The 22,574-nt window shown below is 52.5% G+C and overlaps 1 protein-coding gene across 1 annotated transcript in view; it reads right to left on the reverse strand.

Moving 5' to 3' along the window:
• OVOL1 (ovo like transcriptional repressor 1) overlaps window positions 1-1,966 on the reverse strand; it is a 10,414-nt gene extending 8,448 nt beyond the window's left edge. The window contains exon 1 of the mRNA XM_027856206.1: window positions 1,831-1,966. Within this exon, the coding sequence (XP_027712007.1) occupies window positions 1,831-1,930 (100 nt within the window). The 5' untranslated portion in view covers window positions 1,931-1,966. The remainder of the gene's footprint in view (window positions 1-1,830) is intronic.
• Window positions 1,967-22,574: the final 20,608 nt, after the last annotated feature.

The following is a 22,574-nucleotide window of genomic DNA, read 5'->3' on the forward strand; positions in this document are numbered from 1 at the left end:
AAGGGAGGAAGGAGGGAGGGAGGGAAGGAAGGGAGGAAGGAGGGAGGAGGGAGGATTTATTGATCACTCAGTCCTGAGCTAAGAAGCCCTTCAGTTATCACGCCATGTGACCCTCCCAACTCTGAGAAGTCCGCACTATTCCTGTTTCTGTCGTTCAGCCCTGCCTGCCTGTCATATCTGACCCCATCTGGGGTTTTCTCGGCAGATCCTGGAGCGGTTTGCCATTTCCTTCTCCAGCTCATTTGATGGATGAGGAAACAGAGGCAAACAGGGTGAAGTGACTTGCCCGGGGTCACACAGCTGGGAAGTCTGAGGTGGGATTTGAACTCAGGAAGAGGAGTCTTGCTCGTGGCCGCTCAGCTGGGGCAGAGGACTTTGTTTGGGAAGGGCTGGTAAGAGGGAGCTCTCTAATCACTACCATTCACTCAGACGGGTTTGGTCCCGGCCAAAGAGCCAGATGGGGAGAAGTCAGCCCACGCTTGACGGCAGAAGATCATTTGTGACCCTGGCCCCCCAACTCCACACCACTCATGCTCCAGTCGTCTCTACCACTCACCGTGCCTACAGACGTCACCTGATGAAGACCCCCCTCCCCCGCTGCCCCGCAGCCCTCCGGCCTGCCCAAGCCCCCCCTGCTTCCTGGCTGTCGGCCGCTGCGGATCTCCAGGGGGCCCCGAGAGGGGCGCCCTTTAGGGAGTCCACGTGTGACCTGTTAGCGATCCTCGCCACAGAATCCAACCAGAAAGAACAGTGAGCTAAGCACGTTCCACTCCCCTTTAACACAGTCCAAGCCCGATTATCAGATCCCAGGCAGCAGCTGAGCAGGAAGTCAAAGCTTCTGAAGCCAGGAAAACCAGTCATCTGGCAAGAGAGGGCCAGAGGGAGGCCGGGCCTCCTCCGGGCTCTTTGGCCCCGGGCCTCGCTCTGAAGGGGCCCCATACATTCGCATCGTTCAAGGAAGATTCAGAAAGGAAAGAAACGCCATCCTGAGATGAGAGGCGCCCTGGTCAAGCCCCGCCATGCCAAACCCATGCCAAGCCCATGCCAGGCCACCTCCGGCCTCCCCTGCATCCCTCCGAGGGCGGACCTGAGCGTCTGCCGTTGGCCTGCCCGGAGGGTCGGTCCTCAGGGCCCCTTTCACCTCGGCAGGGCCGCGGGCGGGCACTAGCAATCCTGGCTGAGCAAGGGTCAGAGCCAGCCGCCGGGTAATTGCGTCCTCCACCCTTCCCCGGAGGAGCCCTTCCTCGCTGGCTGGGGGGGCCGGCCTGCTCCCCCAACACCCACCAGCTTCAAAAGCCGGAGACGGCCCCAAGGAACAGGCCTCGGGGCCCCCCGGAGCCGGCGGGCCAAAGAGGCGGACGCCGTCTGTGACGGGAGCTCCAACACACAGGCCACTCCTGCTGGAAGGATGCGGCGTGGGTTACTCAGGAGGAGGGCGATGCCCCTCGGGGCAGCTTCCAAAAATAAACCAGCAGCCTCGCTTCCCCCCAGCGCCGCTCGCGCTCACGGGGGGACAGGAGGGGGCTTTCTCCCAAGCGGGAGACGCGAAGGGAGGCGGGGGCGGCGGGGCGACGGAGGAGCGCTCCGCAAAAGCGCTGCGGGGAGCATAGCGGACACCTGCGACCCTCCCCGGCCGGCCGGGGGGAGGGGGCGGGGCACCGCTCCAGGGGTGCCCCCGTCCCAGCGGCGCCGCTCGACGGTTCCCGGGGCGGGGGAGGGGCTCCCCTCTCTTCCCTGGGGCCGGGGGGCGTCGCGCGGCCGACCCTTAGCCAGCGCCCGGGCGGACGGCGCGGCGCGGAGGGTCCCCCGACGGGGCGGCCCGGCACTCACCAGGCACGTAGATCTCGCCTCGCTCCTCGTCCGGGAGCTCGCTCCAGTTGCGCTTTCCCGTGGAGATGCACGGCTTCTTCACGAGGAAAGCCCGGGGCATGGTCGCTGCCGTCCGAGGCCCGCGCCGGGGCCAAGAAGAAGGGGGTCGCGGGGCGCGCGCGCGAGGGCGAGGGGAGGCCGAGCCGGCCCGGGCGCCCGAGTTCGCCGGCCGGAGCGCGACGAGCGGCCGCAGCAGCCAGACCCCGCGCCGGTGCCCGTGCCGTGCCCGGCCGTGCCGTGCCGCGCCGCCCGCAGGAGGAGGGTCAAGGGCAGGGGAGCGGTGGCGGCGGCTGAGCGGCTCCCTGGGCTCTGGCGGAGCCGGCGGCGCGGCCCGGGAAGTCTTAGGGCGCGCTCTGACCCGGCCGGCCCGACGGGTTCCCACTTTATTGGCTTGCTGCAGCGCTCCGGGGCGTGTGTGTGAGTGTGTGTGTGTGTGTGTGTGTGTGTGTGTGTGTGCGTGCGCTTGGGGTGGGGAGGGGAGGGAGGGGCCGGGGCCGGGGTGCTCTCATCTAATTAACCCGGCCAGGCGTGGGGCGAGGACGGCGCATGCGTTGAGAAATAACGGTGACAAGTCACCTAGTGGAGTTACCCGCCGAACCGGTTCCCCCGGCGCTGCGGGGGGCGGGCCGGGTCACCGCGGGGCGGGCAGGGGGCGGCCGAGTTGCCCAACGCGGGTTTCGGAAGGAAGGAGCCCGGGGCGGCCGGGGAGCAACGGGCCGGGCGCTGCGTGGCCGGCTGGCACGTCGGGGTGGGGGCGGGGAGCGCGGGGGGCGCGGCCCTCGGCGGCCTGGAGCCGACGGGGCGGCGGGGAGCGGGGCAGAGGGCTTCGCGCCCCGCCCTGCCCTGGCCCAGACGCCGGGGCGCAGCCCACACTCGTTAAGCCGAGCCCCTCTCTGGCGCCGTCGGTCCGTGGAGCTCCAAGCGCTCAGAGGGGGCGAGGACGGGCGGGGCCGGCGGAGGAGACACCCACGGGTCCCTGGCCCCTGGCCCCTGGGCGGCGGGCGGAGGATGAAGGAGCCTTCCCGTCTGGCCTCCCAAAGGAGAGGGTTCGGCTGGACGGCCTTGGACGTTTTCTGCCCCAAGGGCCCTCCCGGCTCTGGCATTCCGTGCCTCGTGTTCCGGTTCATTTTCCTAGAGCCCCGAACCTCTAGCGTTCCCTTCTTTCGAGCTCCTTTGCGCCGTGGCTGCCCCCCAAACCCGCGCGGAGCCCCGGGCCTCCCCCCACCCCACCCCCGTAGCCAACCCTGACTGTCCCGGCCCCTTCCTCCTTCCATTGATTTCTTATGTGACTAGACAAGTCTCTGCCCCCTCGGAGCCTCGGTTTTCTGTCTTTAAACGGTGCGCGGATGATGCCAACAAAGGTGTCGATGTTCAGGTCTCCATCTCCCTGCCCCGAAGGGAACATCTTGAAAGCAGAGACCTTTGTCTTAGACGGTTCTGCATGTGGGGCCACGGAGTGAGTGACTGAGGGAGAGGAGGAGAACTGGGCCCGGGGCTCTCCAGTCACCCCGTGGGACACTCGGACCTAGAGCCCACAGGGACATTAGCCATCATCTTGTCCAACCTTCTCATCTTCCAGATGAGCAAACTGAGGCCCGGAGAGGCTAGGGGTTAGGGACAGACTGTCGCCTCTCCAGCCTTGGCCCTGGGTTCAAACCCTCACTCAGCCGCTCATTGCTGATGAGTTGGGTGACCCCGGGGAAGCCTGGGTTTCTTCATCTGTAAAACCGGGCCAGCAAAACCGGTGCCACCTCCACACAGGGCAGGAAAGTCAACGGCTCTTTATCTGGAAAGTGCTCATTATTATTTGCATATTAGGAGAAGGCTAGGAGAGCAGTGGCTAACCCAAAGGACCTCGTGACTCACTGTGGAATTTAGGGCACCAGCAGGAGGGCATCCATCTTTGGGGGTGGGGGAGATCTTCAGGGCCCTTCAGCCCTCACACCACCTGGGCCTAGGCTGCCTTCTGAGCTCACCTCAGTCTTGCCTCCCACACAGGGGTGTGTGCCCAGGCGCATACACTGCCCTCAGGTAGAAGGGCTGACCCATCTCTCTGACCAGGCCTCTTGCTAGATTTCTCCTAACCATCACCAGCCGTAGTGGGGTCAAGGTAGCATCAGGCCAGAGGAATGATAATAGGCAACACTGACTTAGGGTTTTGAGGTTTGCAAAATGTGTGAGAGACCCTCACAACACCCCTGGAAAGTAGATGCTATTATCCCCATTCTACAGATGAGGAAACAGAGGTTACCTAGCTAGTAGGCATCTGAGGCAGGATTCAAACTCAGATCTTCAAGAAACCCAGCCCAGCCTTCAGCCCAGCCTTCAGTCCAGCTAACTGCTCCCAAGCCAAACTGACTTGGGCAAAGTTCTGGGACCCTTCTCACTTCTGCCCCCCATCTCTGTCTCTGTCTCTGTCTGTCTCTGTCTCTCTCTGTCTCTGTCTCTCTCTGTCTCTGTCTGTCTCTGTCTCTGTCTCTCCCTCTCCCTAAATCATAACTGCATTTTGTGTCTTGCATTGCACCATCTTCTCATTTGATTGTCTTAACAATGAAAAAGCACCAAATTGGGAATCAGAGGACCCCAGTTAAAATCCTGGCTCAGCTACTTAACACCAGCACCTTGTTAAGTATTAACTAGGTGCCAGGCTCTGGGCTGAGCACCAGGGATACACACTGAACACAGACACAGTCCATGCTCTCCAGGAGTTCCTGTGGTATACCACGGGAGGAGAAAACACAACAGAGTTCTGTGGCAGGGTGGAAGGCAACATCCAGAGATCTAGAGAGGGCAGCAGCAGGGCAGAGGGTAGGGCCTGGTCATGCCCCATCTTAGCAAAAGCATCTTATGTATTGGCTACCTGCTCATTGGAGGGGTGTGAGCAGCCACATGTGCCCTGCAGAGAGTGGACCCCAGGCCCACAGCCATTGGGAAGACTTCATAGGCAGAAGTTGGACTGGGGCCCCAGGAGGAAGGGGTCATCTCCGGTCATCTCTGCCCTCCAGTGGCTCCCTGGCAGGCTCTGGGTAAGGGTGGACTTGGGAACTCACCAGCCTTCATCTGTCTAATGAGGTGGCTGGACTAAATCACCTCTTCCATCCCGAAGTCTGTAAACAACCCTGTGGGGCTAGATAGTGCAGGTAGTATTTTGTTTCACAGATGAGCAAACTGAGGCTAGAGAGTCAGAGGAGTAGACCAGGATCAGACAGATCCAGTGTTCTCTCCCCCTCTCTCAAATTATAACCATGCCTTGCCTCCTTAAAAACAAGGATTTTCTCTTGTCCCTGAATCCCCAGCCCAGCACCATGCCTTGAACATACTCAGTGATTCCAAGTACTGTCTGAATTGAATTGGAAGTAGCCACGTGGTGCCCCTTCCATCAATAAGTCCCTGAGGATTCAGTCCAAAGAGCACCAATGAATTACCTAGCAGGGACTGTGCCAAGGCTGGAGATAAAAAGCCCCGAATGCAAGTCCCTGCCTTGAAGGAGCAGAGAGAAGTGTGTTATGTACATGGATAAGGGAACGCAAAGCAAGTGTATTGGAGGCATGTGGGGAGGGGGGAGGTAACGTGGTCAGCATCTTCTGTGTCTTCAGACTGGAAAAATCAGGAGCATAATTTTTTTTTCTTTTTTTGGAGGCAGTCAAGGTTAAGTGACTTGCTCAGGGTCACACAGCTAGTAAGGTTGAACCCTGGTCCTTCTGATTCCAGGGCAAGTGCTTTATCTACTGTGCCACCTAGCTGCCTCAAGGAGCATAATTCTTGCCCTCAAGAAACTTCCAGTCTAAGATAAACATGTGGTCAGAGTCTGGAGCTTTTCTCCAATGCACACGGGTGCTGGAGGCTGGCCCTGCACAGTGTGGCTGCTACATTTCCCTCATTGGCTTATTAGGGCTATCAGCTGCAGGATTTCTTCTCTTTTTTTCCTTTTTTTCAGTTATCGAGCATTTTTTTTCTTTCCCTCCCGTTTAAAAAAAGAAAAAACCAAAACCTTTGTAAGAAAATATGTATAGTCAAGCAAAATAAATTCCTCCATTAGCCGGGTCCAAAAATGTACACCTTTCAATCTGCATCTTGAATCTGGGGTAGCACACTTTGCTATAATTTTTGAACAGGGCTAGTGTTTGGAGTTTGGCTTTTTTCTGCATATTTATCATGAAGGTCTTATTTTTTTTTAATTGTTCAGCAGTGTTGGGCATATGGGAGGCAGAGATAATAAATGCTTGTAAAAAAGAAATACATTTTAAAGAAAAAAGAAAACCACCTATTTTTATCATATAACCATTTATCATTGGTGAATGACTCTTATTCTTTTTTTTAAATTTTTTAAATTTTTTTATTTTTAGTTTTCAACATTTACTTCCACAAGATTTTGAGTTCCAAATTTTTACCCATCTCGCCCCTCCCCCCACCCCAAGATGGCATGCCTTCTGAATACCCCTTCCCCTAGTCTGCTTTCCCTGCTATCTCTCCCCCCCTTCCCCTTCTATTTTCCTGTAGGGCAGGATAGATTTCTGTACCCCATTTCCTGTGTTTCTTATTTCCCAGTTGCATGTGAAAACATTTTTTTAAAACATGTGTTTTTTAAACTTTGGGTTCCAAATTTTCTCCCTTCCTCCCTCCCCACCCTCCATCATTGAAAAGGCAAGCAACTCAATATAGGCTATACATGTGCAGTTATGCAAAACGCTTCCGTAGTAGACTTGCTGTGAAAAACTAACTCTATTTCCCTTAATCCTCTCCCACCCCCCCATTTATTCTATTCTTTCTTTTGACCCTGTCCCTCCTCAGAAGCATTTGCTTCTGATTACCCCCTTTCCCAATCTGCCTGCCTCTCTATCATCCCCCTACTCTTTTGTCCCCTTCCCCTCCTGTTTTCCTGTAGGGTAAGACAGATTTCCATACACAATTGACTGTGTATGTTATACCCTCTTTAAGTCAAATCCTATGAGAATAAGATTCATTCATTTCCTCTCACCTTCCCCCAGTTCCCCTCCACTGTAAGAGCCTGTTCTTTTCTGTTTTTTTGTGAGATAATTTACCCCATTCTACCTTTCCCTTTCTCTTTCTCCTAGTATAAACCTCTCTCACCCCTTAATTTTATTCTCCAGATATCACCCCTTCATCTTCAACTCACCCTGTGCCATCTATCTATCTATCTATCTATCTATCTATCTATCTATCTATATCTATATATATACATACATATAATTTTTTCCCTCCAACTACCCTAATACTGACAAAGATCTCATGAGTTACAAATATCATCTTTCCATACAGGAATGTAAACAGTTCAACCTTAATAAGTCTCTTATGATTTCTCATTCCTGTTTACCTCTTCATGTTCCACTTGAGTCTTGTATTGGAAAGTCAAATTTTCTATTCAGCTCTGGTCTATTCCTCAAGAATGGTTAAAAGTCCTCTATTTCACTGAATGACCATTTTTTTCCCCTGAAGAATTATACTTAGTTTTGCTGGGTAGGTGATTCTTGGTTGTAATCCTATCTCCTTTGCCCTCCGGAATATTATATTCCATGCCCTGTGGTCCCTTAATGTAGAAGCTGCTAAATCTTGTGTTATCCTAATTGTGTTTTCACAGTACCTGAATTGTCTCTTTCTGGCTGCTTGTAATATTTTCTCCTTGACCTGGGAACTCTGGAATTTGGCTAGAATATTCCTAGGAGTTTTCCTTTGGGGATCTCTTTCAGGAGGAGATCGGTGGATTCTTTCAATTTTTATTTTGCCCTCTGGTTCTAAAATATCAGGACAGTTTTCCTGGATAATTTCTTGAAAGATGATGTCTAGGCTCTTTTTTTGATCATGGCTTTCAGATAGTCCAATAATTTTTAAATTCTCTCTCCTGGATCTATTTTCCAGGTCAGTTGTTTTTCCAATGAGATATTTCACATTGTTTTCTAATTTTTCATTCTTTTGGATTTGTTATACAGTGTCTTGATTTCTCATAAAGTCACTAGCTTCCAATTGCTCTGTTCTAATTTTTAAGGAAGTATTTTCTTCAGTAAACTTTTTGACTTCCTTTTCCATTTGTCCAGTTTTGCTTTTTAGGGCATTCTTCTCCTCATTGGCTTTTTAGGACCTCTTTTGCCATTTGGGTTAGGCTATTTTTTAAGGTGTTATTTTCTTCAATATATTTTTGGGTCTCCTTTAGCAAGCTGTTAACATGCTTTTCATGATTTTCTTGCATCACTCTCATTTCTCTTCCCAGTTTTTCCTCTACTTCTCTTACTTGCTTCTCAAAATCCCTTTTGAGCTCTTCCAAGGCCTGTGACTGATTCATATTTTTCTTGGAAGTTTTGGATGTAGAAGCTTTGACTTTGTTTTCTTCTTCTGGTTGTATGTTTTGATCTTCTTTGTCACCAAAGTAAGATAATATAGTCTGACTCTTTTTGTGCTACTTGCTTATGATCCCAACCAATTACTTGAGTTTTAAACTCTTTGTTAAGGTGAGAGTCTGCTTCCAATGTGGAGAATGTACCATCCCAAGCTTTGGGGGTTTGTGTAGCTGTTTTCAGAGATACTTCTAGGGACCTGAAAAGCATCAGTTCTTCCAAGGTGCTATGATAAGGGGCGAGGTGTTTCCTCTCCACCACCACAACAAGCCCCACCACGCCAGTGCTCCTCCTCACTCCAGGACCACCCCTCAGAACTGTGACCCAGATCCAAGCACAGGTAAAGCAAGAGATTCCTGCCTCAGCCCTGGCAAAGAGATCCTTGCAATCTCCCTCTGATCAGCCACTAGATTCCCCCTTAGTGTGGGCCGGAAGCTCAGAAGCCAGCCACTGCCCTCGGGGCAGCTGAGATCTAGCTTCTTCTCTCACCATAGTAACAGACTTTTCCCACTGACCTTCTAAGTTGTCTTTGGTGTTGGTGGGTTGAGAAGTCTGGAAACCGCCACAGCTGCCCGCAATTCAGTCCTCTGAGGCCTGCTCCAGTATCACTATGGCCTGTGCACCCATGTCAAACTGCGCTCCTCTCCCAGCCTGGCACAATATACTTTTCCGATCAGCCATCTAGGTTGTCTTGGGCTGGAAATTTGTTTTACTCTGTTTTTTTTTTTTTTGTGGGTTCTGCTGCTTTAGAATTTGTTTAGAGCCATTTTTTGTAGGTATTTGGAGGAGTTTGGGGGAGAGCTCTAGCAAGTCACTGCTTTCCCTCTGCCATCTTGCCTCCACCCCCCGAATGGCTCTTATTCTTATAAATTTGAATCAGTTCCTTATATAACTTGGAAATGATACCTTTGTCCAAGAAAATTTGCTGCAGCAAAAAAGTTTTTTTTTTTTTTTTCCAGTTAACTACTTTCCTTCTAATTTTAACTGTACTGGTTTTGTTTGTGCAAAACCTTTTTGATTGTATGTATTTTTCTTTTCTTTCCCCCCTGCCCTTCTCTTTACAAAGAAGAGAGTGGTGAGTGAGAAGTATGCAGCACGCTGAATACAGTTTGATGCAGTTTACATCTGCCTGGGACCCTCTCCTCTTCTCTTTGCCCAAAGCCAGTCACAGTTCCTTCCTTACCTTTCCTTTCTTTTTAAACCTCCTTTGTGATCCACCCACTGAGGTTGGAGTTTGTTTTGTTTGCGACTAATCCTTTCCTGGGGCTACCCTCCCTCTTATTCCTTCTCTTTTCCTCTCTCCCCACATCCTGAATTGAGTGTATGTCAGTATCGACCTCTTTGTGTGTGTGTGTGTGCGCTCTAACATCCTCTGACCAATTCACCTTTGACCAACCTCACAATGAAAGTGAGGTTCAAGTGATGTCTGTAACCCCCACCTCTTTTTCCTTGTTTGTAGAGTTTGTGTACCCAGATGATGTGAAATAGTAAATTTCCCTCCCATTTCTTCCCTTTTCTTCTCTGGTGTATCCCCTTTTCCCTTCCCTTTTATTTCTTATTTTAGGATTAGCAAAATATACCAAAAGTACTCCCAGACCCTTTTTTAATTCTGTCTATGATGAAGATGACGCTTTTTTCTTCTTTCATATCAGAATGTGAATGCTTCATCCTTATATAGCCCCTTCTAATTGCTCAAAAGTATGTTTCTCTTGATCCCCATATTTATATTTCAGAGTTTCTACTCTGCTCAAGCCTTTTCATCAGGAATGCACAGAAATGCTTTGTTTCATTAAAGATCCATTTTTGCCCCTGTAGGTTCACACTCAGATTTGTTGTGTGAGTCACTCTTGGTTGTAAGCCTATGTCTTTTGCCTTTTGGAGTATCCTACTCCAAGCTTTCCTCTTCTTTAATATGATAGTCACCAAATCTTGTGTGACCCAACTTCATCCTCTTTTTGGATGCTTGCAGCATTTTTAATTTGAACTGGAAGCCCTGGATCCTGGCTATGAAATTCCTGGGATTTTTCATTTCGGGGTTTCTTTTAAGAGGTCACCAGTGGGTTCTTTCTTCACCCAGTCCTCTAATAGGTTCTAAGAGGTGGGCATTTTTCATTCATGATTTCTTGAAATATGGTATATAGGTGCTTTTTTGGTGATGGATTACAGATAAATTAATGATTCTTAGATTTCCCCCCCCCCTTTGTCCTGCTTTCTAGGTCAGGTATCTTTTATATAAAGTACCTTATATTTTCTTCCTCTTTTTTTTTTTAACAGTCTTTTGATTTTTAATATTTCTTGTTGTCTCATGGAGTCATTAACTCCTGTTTGGTCTATTCTAATTTTCAGAGATTCTGTTACTTGTACTAAACTATGAATTTGCCTTCCAAATCTTTCCTCTAGTGCTCTCATTTCTTTTCTCAACAGGTGTCCTTTCATTTACAAAATTATTTTTCAACACTTGCTATATTTCTTTCAGGAATTCTAGTTGCCCTTATGGCCAAGCTGTGGGTTTTTTGTTTGTTTGTTTTGTTTTTTAGCTTTTATTTGGAGATATTGTGGAATTTTTTTTTTCTGGGTTTGAGCCTTGGGTAGCCATAACACCTCTTCATTATGTGTATCTTTTTTTGGTTAATTTTTTTAACTTTTTTTATTTAACTAATTTATTTTGCTTTATCAATAATCACTTCCATATGCTTTTGAGTTTAAAATTTTTCTCCCCCTTCCTCCCCACCACCCTCCCCAGGACGGCGCACAATCTGATATATGTTATACATTTACATTCATAATAAACATATTTTCACATTAGTGATGTTGTAAGTAGAAATTAAAACCAATAGGAGGAACCATCAGAAAAGGAAACAAAACTCAACAGAAGAGAAAAAAAATAACAGTTCGGCTTCCATAGTTCTTTCTTTGAGTATGGATAGCATTTTCCATCACAAGGCCTCTGGAGATGTCTTAGATCCTTGTATTGCCAGGAAGGGTTAAGTTTATCAATATTAGTCATCACACAACGTGGCTGTTATTGTGTACAACGTTCTCTTGGTTCTGCTCACTTCACTCCGCATCAGACCATACAAGTCTTTCCAGGTTTTTCTGAAGTCAGCCTGTTCATCATTTCCTATAGCACAATAGTATTCCATCGTATTCATATACCACAACTTGCTCAGCCATTCCCCAATTGATGGGCATCCTCTCAATTTCCAATTCTTTGCCACCACAAAAAGAGCTGCTATGAATATTTTTGTACGTGTAGGTCCTTTTCCCATTTGTGTGATCTCTTTGGGATACAGCCCTAGAACTGCTATTGCTGGGTCAAAGGGTATGCACATTTTTATAGCCCTTTGGGCATAGTTCTAAATTGCTCTCCAAAATGGTTGGATCACTTCACAACTCCACCAACAATGTATTAGTGTTCCAATTTTCCCACATCTTCTCCAACATTGATCATTTTCCTGTTTTGTCATGTTGGCCAATCTGATAGGTGTGATGTGGTACCTCAGAGTTGTTTTGATTTGCATTTCTCTAATCAATAGTGATTTAGAGCATTTTTTCATTTGACTATAGATGGCTTTAATTTCTTCATCTGAAAACTGTCTGTTCATATCCTTTGACCACTTATCAACTGGGGAATGGCTTGTATTCTTATGAATTTGGCTTAATTCTCTATATATTTTAGAAATGAGGCCCTTATCAGAGAGACTGGCTGTAAAAATTCTTTCCCAATTTTCTACTTTCCTTCTAATCTTAGTTGCATTGGCTTTGTTTGTGCAAAACTTTTTCAATTTAATGTAATCAAAATTATCTATTTTGCTTCTCATAATGTTGTCTATCTCCTGTTTGGTCATGAATTCTTCTGTTCTCCATAGATCTGACAGGTAAACTATTCCTTGCTCTCCCAGTTTGCTTATAGTATCAGCCTTTATATCTAAATCATGTACCCATTTTGACTTTATTTTGGTATATGGTGTGAGATTTTGGTCTATGCCTAGTTTCTGCCATACTCTTTTCCAGTTTTCCCAGCAGTTTTTTTTCCAAAGAGTGGGTTCTTATCTCAGAAGCTGGGGTCTTTGAGTTTATCAAATCATAGATTACTATAGTCATTGACTACTGTGTCTTGCATACTTAACCTATTCCACTGATCCACCACTCTATTTCTTAGCCAGTACCAAGCAGTTTTGATGATTGCTGCTTTATAATACAATTTAAGATCTGGAATGGCTAGGCCGCCTTCCCCTGCATTTCTTTTCATTAGTTCTCTTGATATTCTGAACATTTTGTTCTTCCAAATGAATCTTGTTATTATTTTTTCTAACTCTATAAAATAATTTTTTGGTAGTTTGATTGGTATGGCCCTGAATAAGTAAATTAGCTCTGGTAGAATTGTCATTTTTATAATATTAGCTCGGCCTACCCAGTTTATTTATTTTCCTAGTTTTACTTCCTGAACTGTGACTTTGTCTACAGGTCAGACTCTGAACACTTTCGAAGGGAAGGTTGAGACTTTGCTTGGTTTTCATCTGTTTTCTCTGAGGTCCCGTTGCTGCTTTGAGCATTAAGGTGTTGAGTACTGTGCTTCTCAAGGACTTCAGGGGCAGTGCAGGTAGTGACCAGCAGATTTCCACTGCATACTAAGCAGTGTGATTTAGGGCAAGGTCTGATCACCACCTTCCTGGTCTGACTTCTGTAAGGTCCCAAACCCAGTTTGGCTTTGGGCAACACACCTGCAGACTTGCCCCCGTTTCGCACTCTAGTAGACTACTGGTGGCCCTAGCCCCTGTTAGCTAGCTGGAAGGATGTTCATACTCAGTCATTCAGTCAATGGATATTTTTTAAGCTCCTACTATGTGACAGACACACTGCTAAGTACCAGGGAAAAAAAGATGAAAGGTAGTCCCTACCCTCAAAAAGCTCACAGTCTAATGCAGGCAACAACATGCTATGTACTACGTACAAACAAGCTACAGACAGGATACTTGGAAATAGTCAACCAGGGAGGGCCTGCATTAAGAGAGGCTGGGAAAGACTTCTTACAGAAAGTGAGATTTTAGCTGGTGTTTCAAGGAAGCTGGGAAAGCCTGGAGGAAAAGAAGAGTAGGGAGAGCTTTCTAGGCATGGGTGGTTCAGAACTACAGAACTCCTCTTGGTCTGATCTTCTTACCCTGGTCATTCAACTGCAGCCCGGATCTGTGGGCTAAATCTGCAGACCTGGGGATCACAACCTCAAAAAAAAAAAAAAAAAAAAAAAGGTCTGGACTGGCTCAGGCTAAGCCATAGTTCCATAGTTGAGATTCAGCTCCTGGACCAGAGGCAAGTCATAGTAGCTGGTGTTTATGTAGCGTTTGCTTGTGCCAGGCACTGTGCTAAGCCCCTTACAATTATTATCTGACTTAATCCTCACAATAGCCCTGGGAGGTAGAGGCTGCAATCATCCCCATTTTACAGGTGAGGAAACTGAGGCAAACAAGTGATTTGCCTAAGGTCACACAGCTGGTAGGAATCTGCAGCTGGATTTGAACTCGGGTCTTCCTGATTCTTGTGCCACCTAGCTGCGGGCTGGCTTCTGATGCTGCTTCAGCCTCAGGCCCTATCCAGGCTCCATCTACCACCTGCTCCTTATCCTTCCTGGCTGGGCCCCCTCCCCAGGGCCTGCTGGCCTCTGACTGAACCCTGTGCTGGGCCAGGCTGGTCAAATGACTTAAGGAGGTTTCTGCTTGGCTCCCCGGTGACGGTCAGTCCTCATGCTCTTCCTTGATGGCTCTACGGCGCTCTCTGCTGCCGCCATTTTTGCCGGCCCACAGGGTCTCTCGTACACTATTAGTTCAAGCCCCCACCTTCAGCCGCCCAGTGCCCGTTACTACCGCCTCAATATCATCAATCACACTATTAATTCAGCCAGCTGGTTTCTTCTCAATGTTGATTGACCAATATCAGCGAGCTTTTACAAAGGGATTTCTTGAAAAGATACAGCAAATACAGTACAAACCCCCCCCCCCCCACCCCTGCCCAACCACGTCATACTCAGATCCCTATGCTTAGGTCCCTGGGGAGAGCCGGCTCAGACACCAAAGGGCAGCCAAGGAGATTCTTCCTGCCCCGAGCTCACCTCCGAGGGCCATCGGGTGCTGGAGGAGTCACCTTTTGCTCGTGGGACACAGTGTCCAGGCTGCCTAGCCGGTCTGCTGCTGGGCTGGGTCAAGCGGGTCACTCCTCAGGGCTGGCTCCTTCCTGGGCTCAGCCGCTGGACCTCTGATGGCTCCCGACCTTTCGAGACCTCACAAGACACGGGCAGGCGGCGGCCCCTCCCAGATTCAGGCTTGCCCAGGAGGCCTGGCACTCCCAAACTGACCCCCACCACACCAACCTCTGGAACTTGAAGGGTCGTCCTTACACCTGGCGGCCAGAAAGAAGCAAAGAGATGTGGCCTTTGGTGCGTTCATTCAGGAGTAGGTCGGCAGGTAACAGCCATGGAATACCTGGGCATCATCCTCTGAGGGCAGCAGGCCTCCCAAGCCTGGGTCGGCAGCAGACAGAGCAGACCTGCATGCTCAAGGGATGGCCCCAGGGCCTGCTGTCCAGTCCCCTGATACTTGTGGAATGATAAAACACAGAAGAAGATGGCCCGCAGGGCTCTGAGAGACCCCAAAGTCATTCAAGGGAGGGGACTAGCAGGCAGGCCTCAGGGGCTGGGCTGGGAGTGAGGGAGAAGTAAGGGAAGGCCGAGAGGCAGAAGCAAGCGATGGAACCAGGGCGGATGTCCACCCTGGGTGGCCAGTGACCCTAGTCTCCAAACCCCAAATTGTAATAGGGCATAGGATGATAGCTCTAGAGCGGCAAACCTTAGAGAACGGGTCTGTGTTACAGATGGGCAAACTGAGGCCCAGACAAAACCCAGAGTTGGAATGTGCCTCGGCAACATCATCCTGTGCAAGGATTCCTTTTACAGCACAGCTCAGAAGCGGTCAGCCGGCCTCTACCTGAAGGCTTCTGACCCCATTTCACTTGGACATAGCTCCAATCGTCAGGAAGTTTTTTCTTAGGTTTTAAGCACACCAGACCACCACAGAGCACAGGACCTGGAAGCAGGGAGACCTAAGTTCAAATCCAGCCTCGGACACTCGTTAGCTGTATGACCCTGGGCAAGTCACTCCCTGCCTGCCTCAGTTTCCTCAACTGTAAAATGGGCATAGATAATAGCACCTGCCCTCTCAGAACTGTTGTGAGGATCAAACCAGATTAATATTTCTAAAGCAAACCTTAAAAAGCACGAGGTAACTGCCGGCTCCTATTAAATCTGTCTTTTTGCGGTTTCTACTTATCACTCCTACTTCCGCTCTCAGGACTAAGCATTCATTCATGGAACTTTTTTTGTGTGAGGCAATTGGGGTTAATTGACTTGCCCAGGGTCACACAGCTAGTGAGTGTTATGTGTCTGAGGCTGCACTTGAACTCAGGTCCTCCGAACTCCAGAGCCGGTGCTCTATCCATTATGACACCTAGACGCCCCTCATGCATGGAACATTTGGAGAACACATATTAAGTGCCTACTGTGTACTAAATACTGTACTAGGTGCTGGATATAGTTAAACCAAGACCAGAATATTTCCTGCCCTCAAGGTGCTTACATTTTACTGGTGATGTGTCACCTTGGGGAGGAGAGCCTGGATCCTCAGTGCATCCAAAATCACCTGGAATGTGTCCAGAGGAGGCAGCCAGGACTTGGAAGAAGGGTCTTGGGTCTGGACTGTGAACCACTGAGGAAAGAGCAGTGGGGGGAAGGGGAGGGGGAGTGATGGTCAAGCAGCTGAAAGGAAGGTTGGGGGATGGTTAGGTTAAAGACCAACCATTTCAGAGGCTTTCTAGCTCAAAGCCCCTGGGGCCCAGAGGAGTTAAGTGACTTGCCCAGGATCACATAGCATTGCTCACAGCCTGGGTCTGGGGCAGGATCAGACTTTTGAATGCCTTCCTTACCCTAATCTTACTACAGATGATAATAATAACTGTAGGGCCGCAAGGCTGCCAAAGCTTAAACCCAGGCCTCTTCCCAGGGTGCAGACACCAGCCTGGCAGGCCCTGGTCACCTCCCAGGGGGCCTACGCCAAGGCCTTCTAAGTGTCCCTGCCTCAGGCCTGCGGCCTGCGACCCATCGGCTGGCCATCATGTGACCTCCCTTCCCTTTAGTTACGAAGTACTGTTATTTTTCATTCATTGTGTTTATTTATTTACATTTTATTTATTATTTCCTTTATTTATTGAGCAAATAAAATCCAGTGGCTTCCTATTACCTCCTGAATCAAATACAAATCTTCTGTTTGGTATTAAAAGCTCTCCATGCCCAGGCCCTTTCCTACTTTCCAGCCTTTGAACCCCTTACTCTGCCCTGACCATGTATTCTGCAGTCCAGCGCGCATATGTGCACACACACACACCTCCAGACTCCACGCCTTTGAACAGCTGCTCCTGATGCCAGAGATGCCATCCTCTCCTCACTTCCTGCTTTCTCAGTGTTTTCCCGACCTCCTTCAAGCCTCCGCTCAAAGTCCGCCTTCCACGGGAGGCCCGTGCCAGATTCTCCTGCCGTGAGAGCTCTGCCTGAGATCACGCGGCCATCTACACCCTCTGGAGTGTGTCTGTCCAGGGTTACTAGCGTATCGTGTCCCTTAGCAGTGTGACATCCTCGAGGGCAGGAGCTGGGCCTGGCACATAGTACATACTCAATAAATGCTCATTGACTGATGGACCGACACACCCACTCAGTCGTCAGCCTGGCCATGACTCCATTCATGATTGAATCCGGGAGGTCTTCTGCAGGAGGAGGGCTTGGGGGGCAGATGAGCTGCGATGGAGGCTCCCGTCTGTTTCTCATTATCACCATGAATGAGGGCACCTTGAGGCCTGGTGGAGGCCCAAGGTGTTGCTTTCTGAAAGGGATTTCACAGTTAAGAATGCGTGTCTTTTGGGGGGGGGGGGGGGTGCTAGGTGGCGCTGCAGTGCATAGAACGCCAGGCCTGGCATCAGGAAGACCCGAGTTCCAGTCTGACCTCAGACACTTACTACCTGTGTGACCCTCGGCAAGTCACTTAACTGTTTGCCTCAGTTTCCTCATCTGTAAAATGAACAATGTCTCTGCCAGTGTGATAGGACTGAATATTTGTCTTTTTATTTATTTAAAAGAAATGTCAGGGGCAGCTAGGTAGTGCAGTGGATAGAGCACCGGCCCTGAAGTCAGGAGGACCCGAGTTCAAATCCGGCCTCAGACCAAACACTTGACACTAGCTGTGTGACCCTGGGCAAGTCACTCAACCCCAACTGCCTAAAATAAAATAAAATAAATGGCAACCCCATCAGCCAGGCCCAGCATTACTGTGCACACGATGCTCCAGCCCTGTTGTCCCCCGCCTCTAAAAAGGATGGAGGGAGGTGCATGTCCCCATGGCTTCTTTGGGGCCAATCCCTCTCATCTCATGACACACTGCCGCTTTTGCCCTGTCTGCCGGGCTCATCGCCGTGCACGTTGATTTTCCCTGGTTCCACTTCCTTTATTCTGCTTTTCTCCATGGCCCATCAGTCACTCAACATCCATTTATTAAGCACCGACTATGTGCCGGGCCGGGGCTAGGCCCTGCCCTCGAGAAGCTTCCATTCTAAGAGGGCAGACAACATGCAGATATGTGGGTAATCTGAAGTGGGAGGAGGGGGAGACTGGAAAAGGCCCCTGCCCTGCAGAAGAAGGCGGCTTTGAGCTAAGCCTTGAGGAAAGCCAGAGGAACTCAGAGAGGGGGGTGAGGGGCCAGAGCACTCCAGGTACGGGGGCCCGCCAGGGCCAAGGCAGGAGGCGGGACAGGGAGTGTGAGGACTTTCCTTTGATCCGGGGGGTGCCAGGGACCCCCGGGAGCTACGTCTGGGGCAGACGGGCGACGGGGCCAGAGCGATCATCACCCTTGGCAGGGGAATAAGTTTGAGGTAGAGACCCATCAGAAGGTGATTTCATCAGTCCAGGGGACAGGGCAGAAGCAGCTGGACAGAGGAGATGCCGGGGGTAGCAAGGATGGCGTCACACTTGGTGACTGGGAGGACGGGGTACGGTTTGGTTGTTTTTCAGTCACATCTGACTTTCAGTGACCCCACCCAGCGTGTTCTCAGCAGAGGTACTGGAGGGGTTTGCCATTTCCTTCTCCAGCTCATTTTACAGGTGAGGAAACTGAGGCAGACAGGGTGAAGTGACTTGCCCAGGGTCATACAGCTAGGAGTCTGAGCCTGGATTTGAACTCAGGAAGGTAAGTCCTCCTGACTCCAGGCCCAGGGAATCTATCCACTGTGGCGCCACCTAGCTGCCCTCAGGCGTATTAAGGAAATTCAGAAGTAGGGAGATTTGGGGGGCAAGGCGTCCTATCTGGGACATGTTGATTTGACATGCCTATGGCATATGGGGTTCAAGATGTCCAGGGGGGAGTGGATGACGGGAGATTAGAAATTAGCACAGGTCTAGGGCTAGCTGTAGAAAATAATTAGCATAGAGATGCTGAGGGGGAAATTGGATCATGGGAGCTGGTTAGAACGCCCAGCGAGAGACAGAGAAGAGGAGGAGGCCGGGTCAGACTCCCAGGGACACCACAGGTTAGCAGAAGACCAATGCAGTCCTCTTGGTCAGGTCGGGCTGAATGAAGGCGTGGAAGACAGGAGTCTGGCTCCCTTGGGTGGGGGACCTCCTGTGTGCTGGGGACAGAAAGAATGAGGCCCATTTTGTAAGTGTTTTGTGAGCCCCACAGCCCTCGGGAAGGACCTCGCTCTTGGTTATTATATGGGGGCTTTATGGCGCCCTTCCGCACCCCTCATTTGAAACTCAAAAGTCTTGGGGCATGTTGGTCGCCCCCATTCTACAGATGAGGAAACGAAGGGGACGGAGTGTGAGCAAGGCTATGCAGTGAGTTGTGGCTGAATCCAGGTCTCCTGACTTCTCTTCACAGACAGCCCAGGCCCCAGAAGATAGGGGGCCTGCCCGAAGGGAGCTTGGAGTCTCCTGGGGTGCCGTACTCCCCACGTCCTGGCTCCCTCCTGCCTGCCTCTGCCAGGCCCCTGCAGCAGGATCCTGGGTAAAATGAAGCGTTGGGTCGGGGTGGCCTCTGACACCCCTTCAGCACCGAATCCAAGAGGCTGGTGCCCCCCCCCCCCCCGGCCAGGCAAGGCCACAGGGGCACCCCCTGGAGCAGTGGGGAGATCTGGCTTCGAGTCCTGAAGTCCTGACTTCCTAGTTCTGTGACAGAAAGGCAAGTTGAATCTGGGCCCCACTAAGCCTCAGTTTCCTCCTCTGTAAAATGGAGATAATCTTTGTGCTGCCTGCTTCCCAGGCCTCTTGGGAGAAAAGCATATTTAACCATCAAACATCCTAAAGTGTGAGTCATTATTAAAAGGGAGATGGGCTGCAGCCTCAAGTGCCCCCCACCGTGGTTTCCTTGGGGGCCCTGGGCACTGATGGGATCTCACCTCATTAAAGGTCACACATACCGGCCACTTTCAGGTCAGCAGAGGCCCTCTGGAGCCTCAGACAGACGGGAGCGGGACAGGAAGAAGAGAAGGCAGGGGGGCTGCGGGCTGCCCTGGGACTGACCCACGCCAGCTTTCCTGCTCTGGACAAGCCACCAGTCACAAGTGGCCCCTGTCTCCCTCTTATCCGAGGCAGCTCCAGACACCACTGACTGTTTCTTCCCTAGTGGAGAGGAAGGCTGCGCCCCCGGGCTCGGTGCCAGGGCCGGTTCCAAAGGCCGTGAGCCTGGAAGTCCCCGGGAGGCTTGCCAGGGATCTACCAGAGAAGAAAACTGAGGCTCTGAAGAGGAAAGGGGCTCGAGAGAGGCAGAGCCAAGGCCTCTCTGCCAGGGCCCATGGCGTCGGCTCCTAGACCTGATGTCAAATAAAACCGTCTGTCCCAGGGCACCCCCACCTGCTGTCTCCTCTCATCTCTGGCCTTCCTCTTTCATCTTGGCTGCTAATTAGCCAGGAGGCCTCCCCACCCCCAGCCTCTTGGGGGTCATTATCCCTGTGTTATATCCAGGGAAACTAAGGCACCTAGAGGGGAAGTAGTTGGGGCTGGGGTGGGGTGAGTCAGGAGCTGAGCCAACAGCAGGCTGGGGGCCTGGCTGACCCAGAGGTGCCAGCAGACCAGCACCTGGGGACATCTCTGCTAGGTCTCTCCGCCACCCCCTGGGGACTTGCTGTCTGGGCCCCATGGGCCTTTCTTCTCCCACACTGAGGTTTCCCCTTCCCCTTGTGGGCTGCTGCCCAGGGCAGCTGGGCTGGGGTGAGGGTGAGGGCCGGTCCCTGGGAACACTAGCCTGGCCCACTTGTGCTTCAAAGCCCTGGGCTGATTACGACCAAAGGGCATTAGGGAGCAGGTTGTGGGTGCCAGTCTGTGCTCCCAGGAGTCCCCGTCCTGTAGGTTTGGGCCACTGGGACCTTCTGTCTCTCTCGGGCTTGGAAGCCTGAGCCTGAGTCTGAGAAGAATGGAGGTGCCGTCCAAAGGACCACAGAGCCCAAAGGCCTGGTCTTCACTCCCCCTCCTCCTCTGGGCGACCCTGGGCTTCTGCATCTGTCAAATGGCAATGACTAGCCTTGGCCCACCAGCCTCTCAGACTGCCGTGAAGGCTCTCTGTAACCCCCACACAGAAGGGGGTTATTGCCAGCGGCTGTCAAAGGCGCCAAATGCTGCCAACACGCTTGGAGCCCACAGCTCCGGGCTGGCACCACGCCAGAGCAAAGCGCTTTGCGCTGAGGGAGGGAGGGAGGTGTGTGGCCGGGCACCCCGGGGGGGACACGAGGTGACCTGGGGAGCTTTCTCTCACAATCTCCCTTTGCTCATCTGTAAAAAGCTGGTTGAACTGGGAGATCGCTGCCGTCCCTCCCAGCTGAAATAGCCAGGGCTCCCAAGGGCCCTCCCATGCAGGATGTGAACCCAAGTCTTCCTGACCCCAAATCCAGGACCCCATCCCGTAGGCCAGGCAGCTCTGACGTTGAGGGTATTTATTATGAGGGGTGGGAGGTCTCCAGGGCCCCAGGGTGCCCCTTGATGCCCAGGGCTCTGGCATGACCCCGGGGGCCCCTGGTCAGCCAGGCCTGTCCTCCGGCCGGGGGAAGTTGCCCCAGGAGGGGGCCAGGGTGCCCACTGCCCCCAGCCTGCCCCAGCCTGCCAGGGAGCAGAGCCCAGGGCCCAGGGGTGGGGTCCACAAGGCCGAGCCCAGCCCGCCTAGCGCCTGCAGCCCCGGCCTGACCGGTTCTGGGAGCAGGCCGGCCCGCAGACTCCCAGGTGTGGCTCTCGGGGCACGCTCGGCCCCGCCCAGGCCCTGGGTCCCAGGGGCCCGTTTCCTGGAGGGGGTCAGCCGTGGGGTCCCCCCAGCCAGTCCTGCCTGGGAGGGGGAGACAGAAGCAGGCCGGTGCTGGGGGGCAGCCCGGGGGGGCTCCTCGGAGGCGGAGGCCAGAGTTCGCGGGCCAGCGGGCGCCCGCTCCGCCCCCACGCCCGGCGGTTTCGGGGAGAGGCGCGCCTCTCCCCCCCCCCCCCCCGCTCCGGGGGGGGGGGCCCCCCCCCCCCCCCCCCCCCCGTGGCAGAGTAACAGTTACTCAGCCCCAGCGAAACCGACGAGCCGGCGCCTGCCCGGCCCCCCGCCGGGGCCGCCCCGTTACTGCCCCGCCCCCCCTCGGGCCAGCCCGTTAGGGGGGCGGGGGCGGCGCCCGGGTTTCGGTGCCGGCAGGGGCGGACGGGCGGGCCGAGTCGGGACGCCCCCGCCCCCGGACGCGGGTTCCAGTCGCCGCCCGCGGCTGCCCTCTGGAGGGGACTGAGCCCTAGGGTCCCCCTGCGGCGCTGCCATCGCCCCCCTCCGGGTTCTTGGCCCCGGCCGGGTGCCTGCCGTGCTCGCCCGCCCTCCGGGGGAAGCCCCGGGACCCCCGGCCCGGACTAACGCGGTCACGTGAACGTCAATTACCACTCGGCCCAATCGCAAGGTCCAGAGTCCCCGGAGTCCCGGTGTGGGCCCCGGCGCTCTCAGCTTCCTCGGCCTCGGCACCCCTCCCCCTCCCCCTCCCCTCCCCCCCCCCCTCCCCTCCCCCTCCCCGCCACGCCACGCCACGCCGCCGGCCGGCCTCGGTTTCCCGGGTGACTTCAGCACGCGAGGATGGGGAAGGGGCGGGGCGGGGCGGGGCAGGTCCCGCGGCCTCGGACCCCTCCTGGCGGACGGAGAGGGAAACAGGAAGGAGGACGGAGCTTCTGGGGGAGGGACGAAGCCGGCCAAGTGAGGTGTCCGGCCGTAGCACTCGGCCCCCCGCGACGCGTCCTGCCTCCTCCCCGCGCCGCCGCGGGGCTGGGGGGCC

This window comes from Vombatus ursinus, unplaced genomic scaffold (genome assembly GCF_900497805.2).
Source record: "Vombatus ursinus unplaced genomic scaffold, bare-nosed wombat genome assembly UNPS02011369.1, whole genome shotgun sequence".
In the NCBI taxonomy this organism is placed as follows: Eukaryota; Metazoa; Chordata; class Mammalia; order Diprotodontia; family Vombatidae; genus Vombatus; species Vombatus ursinus.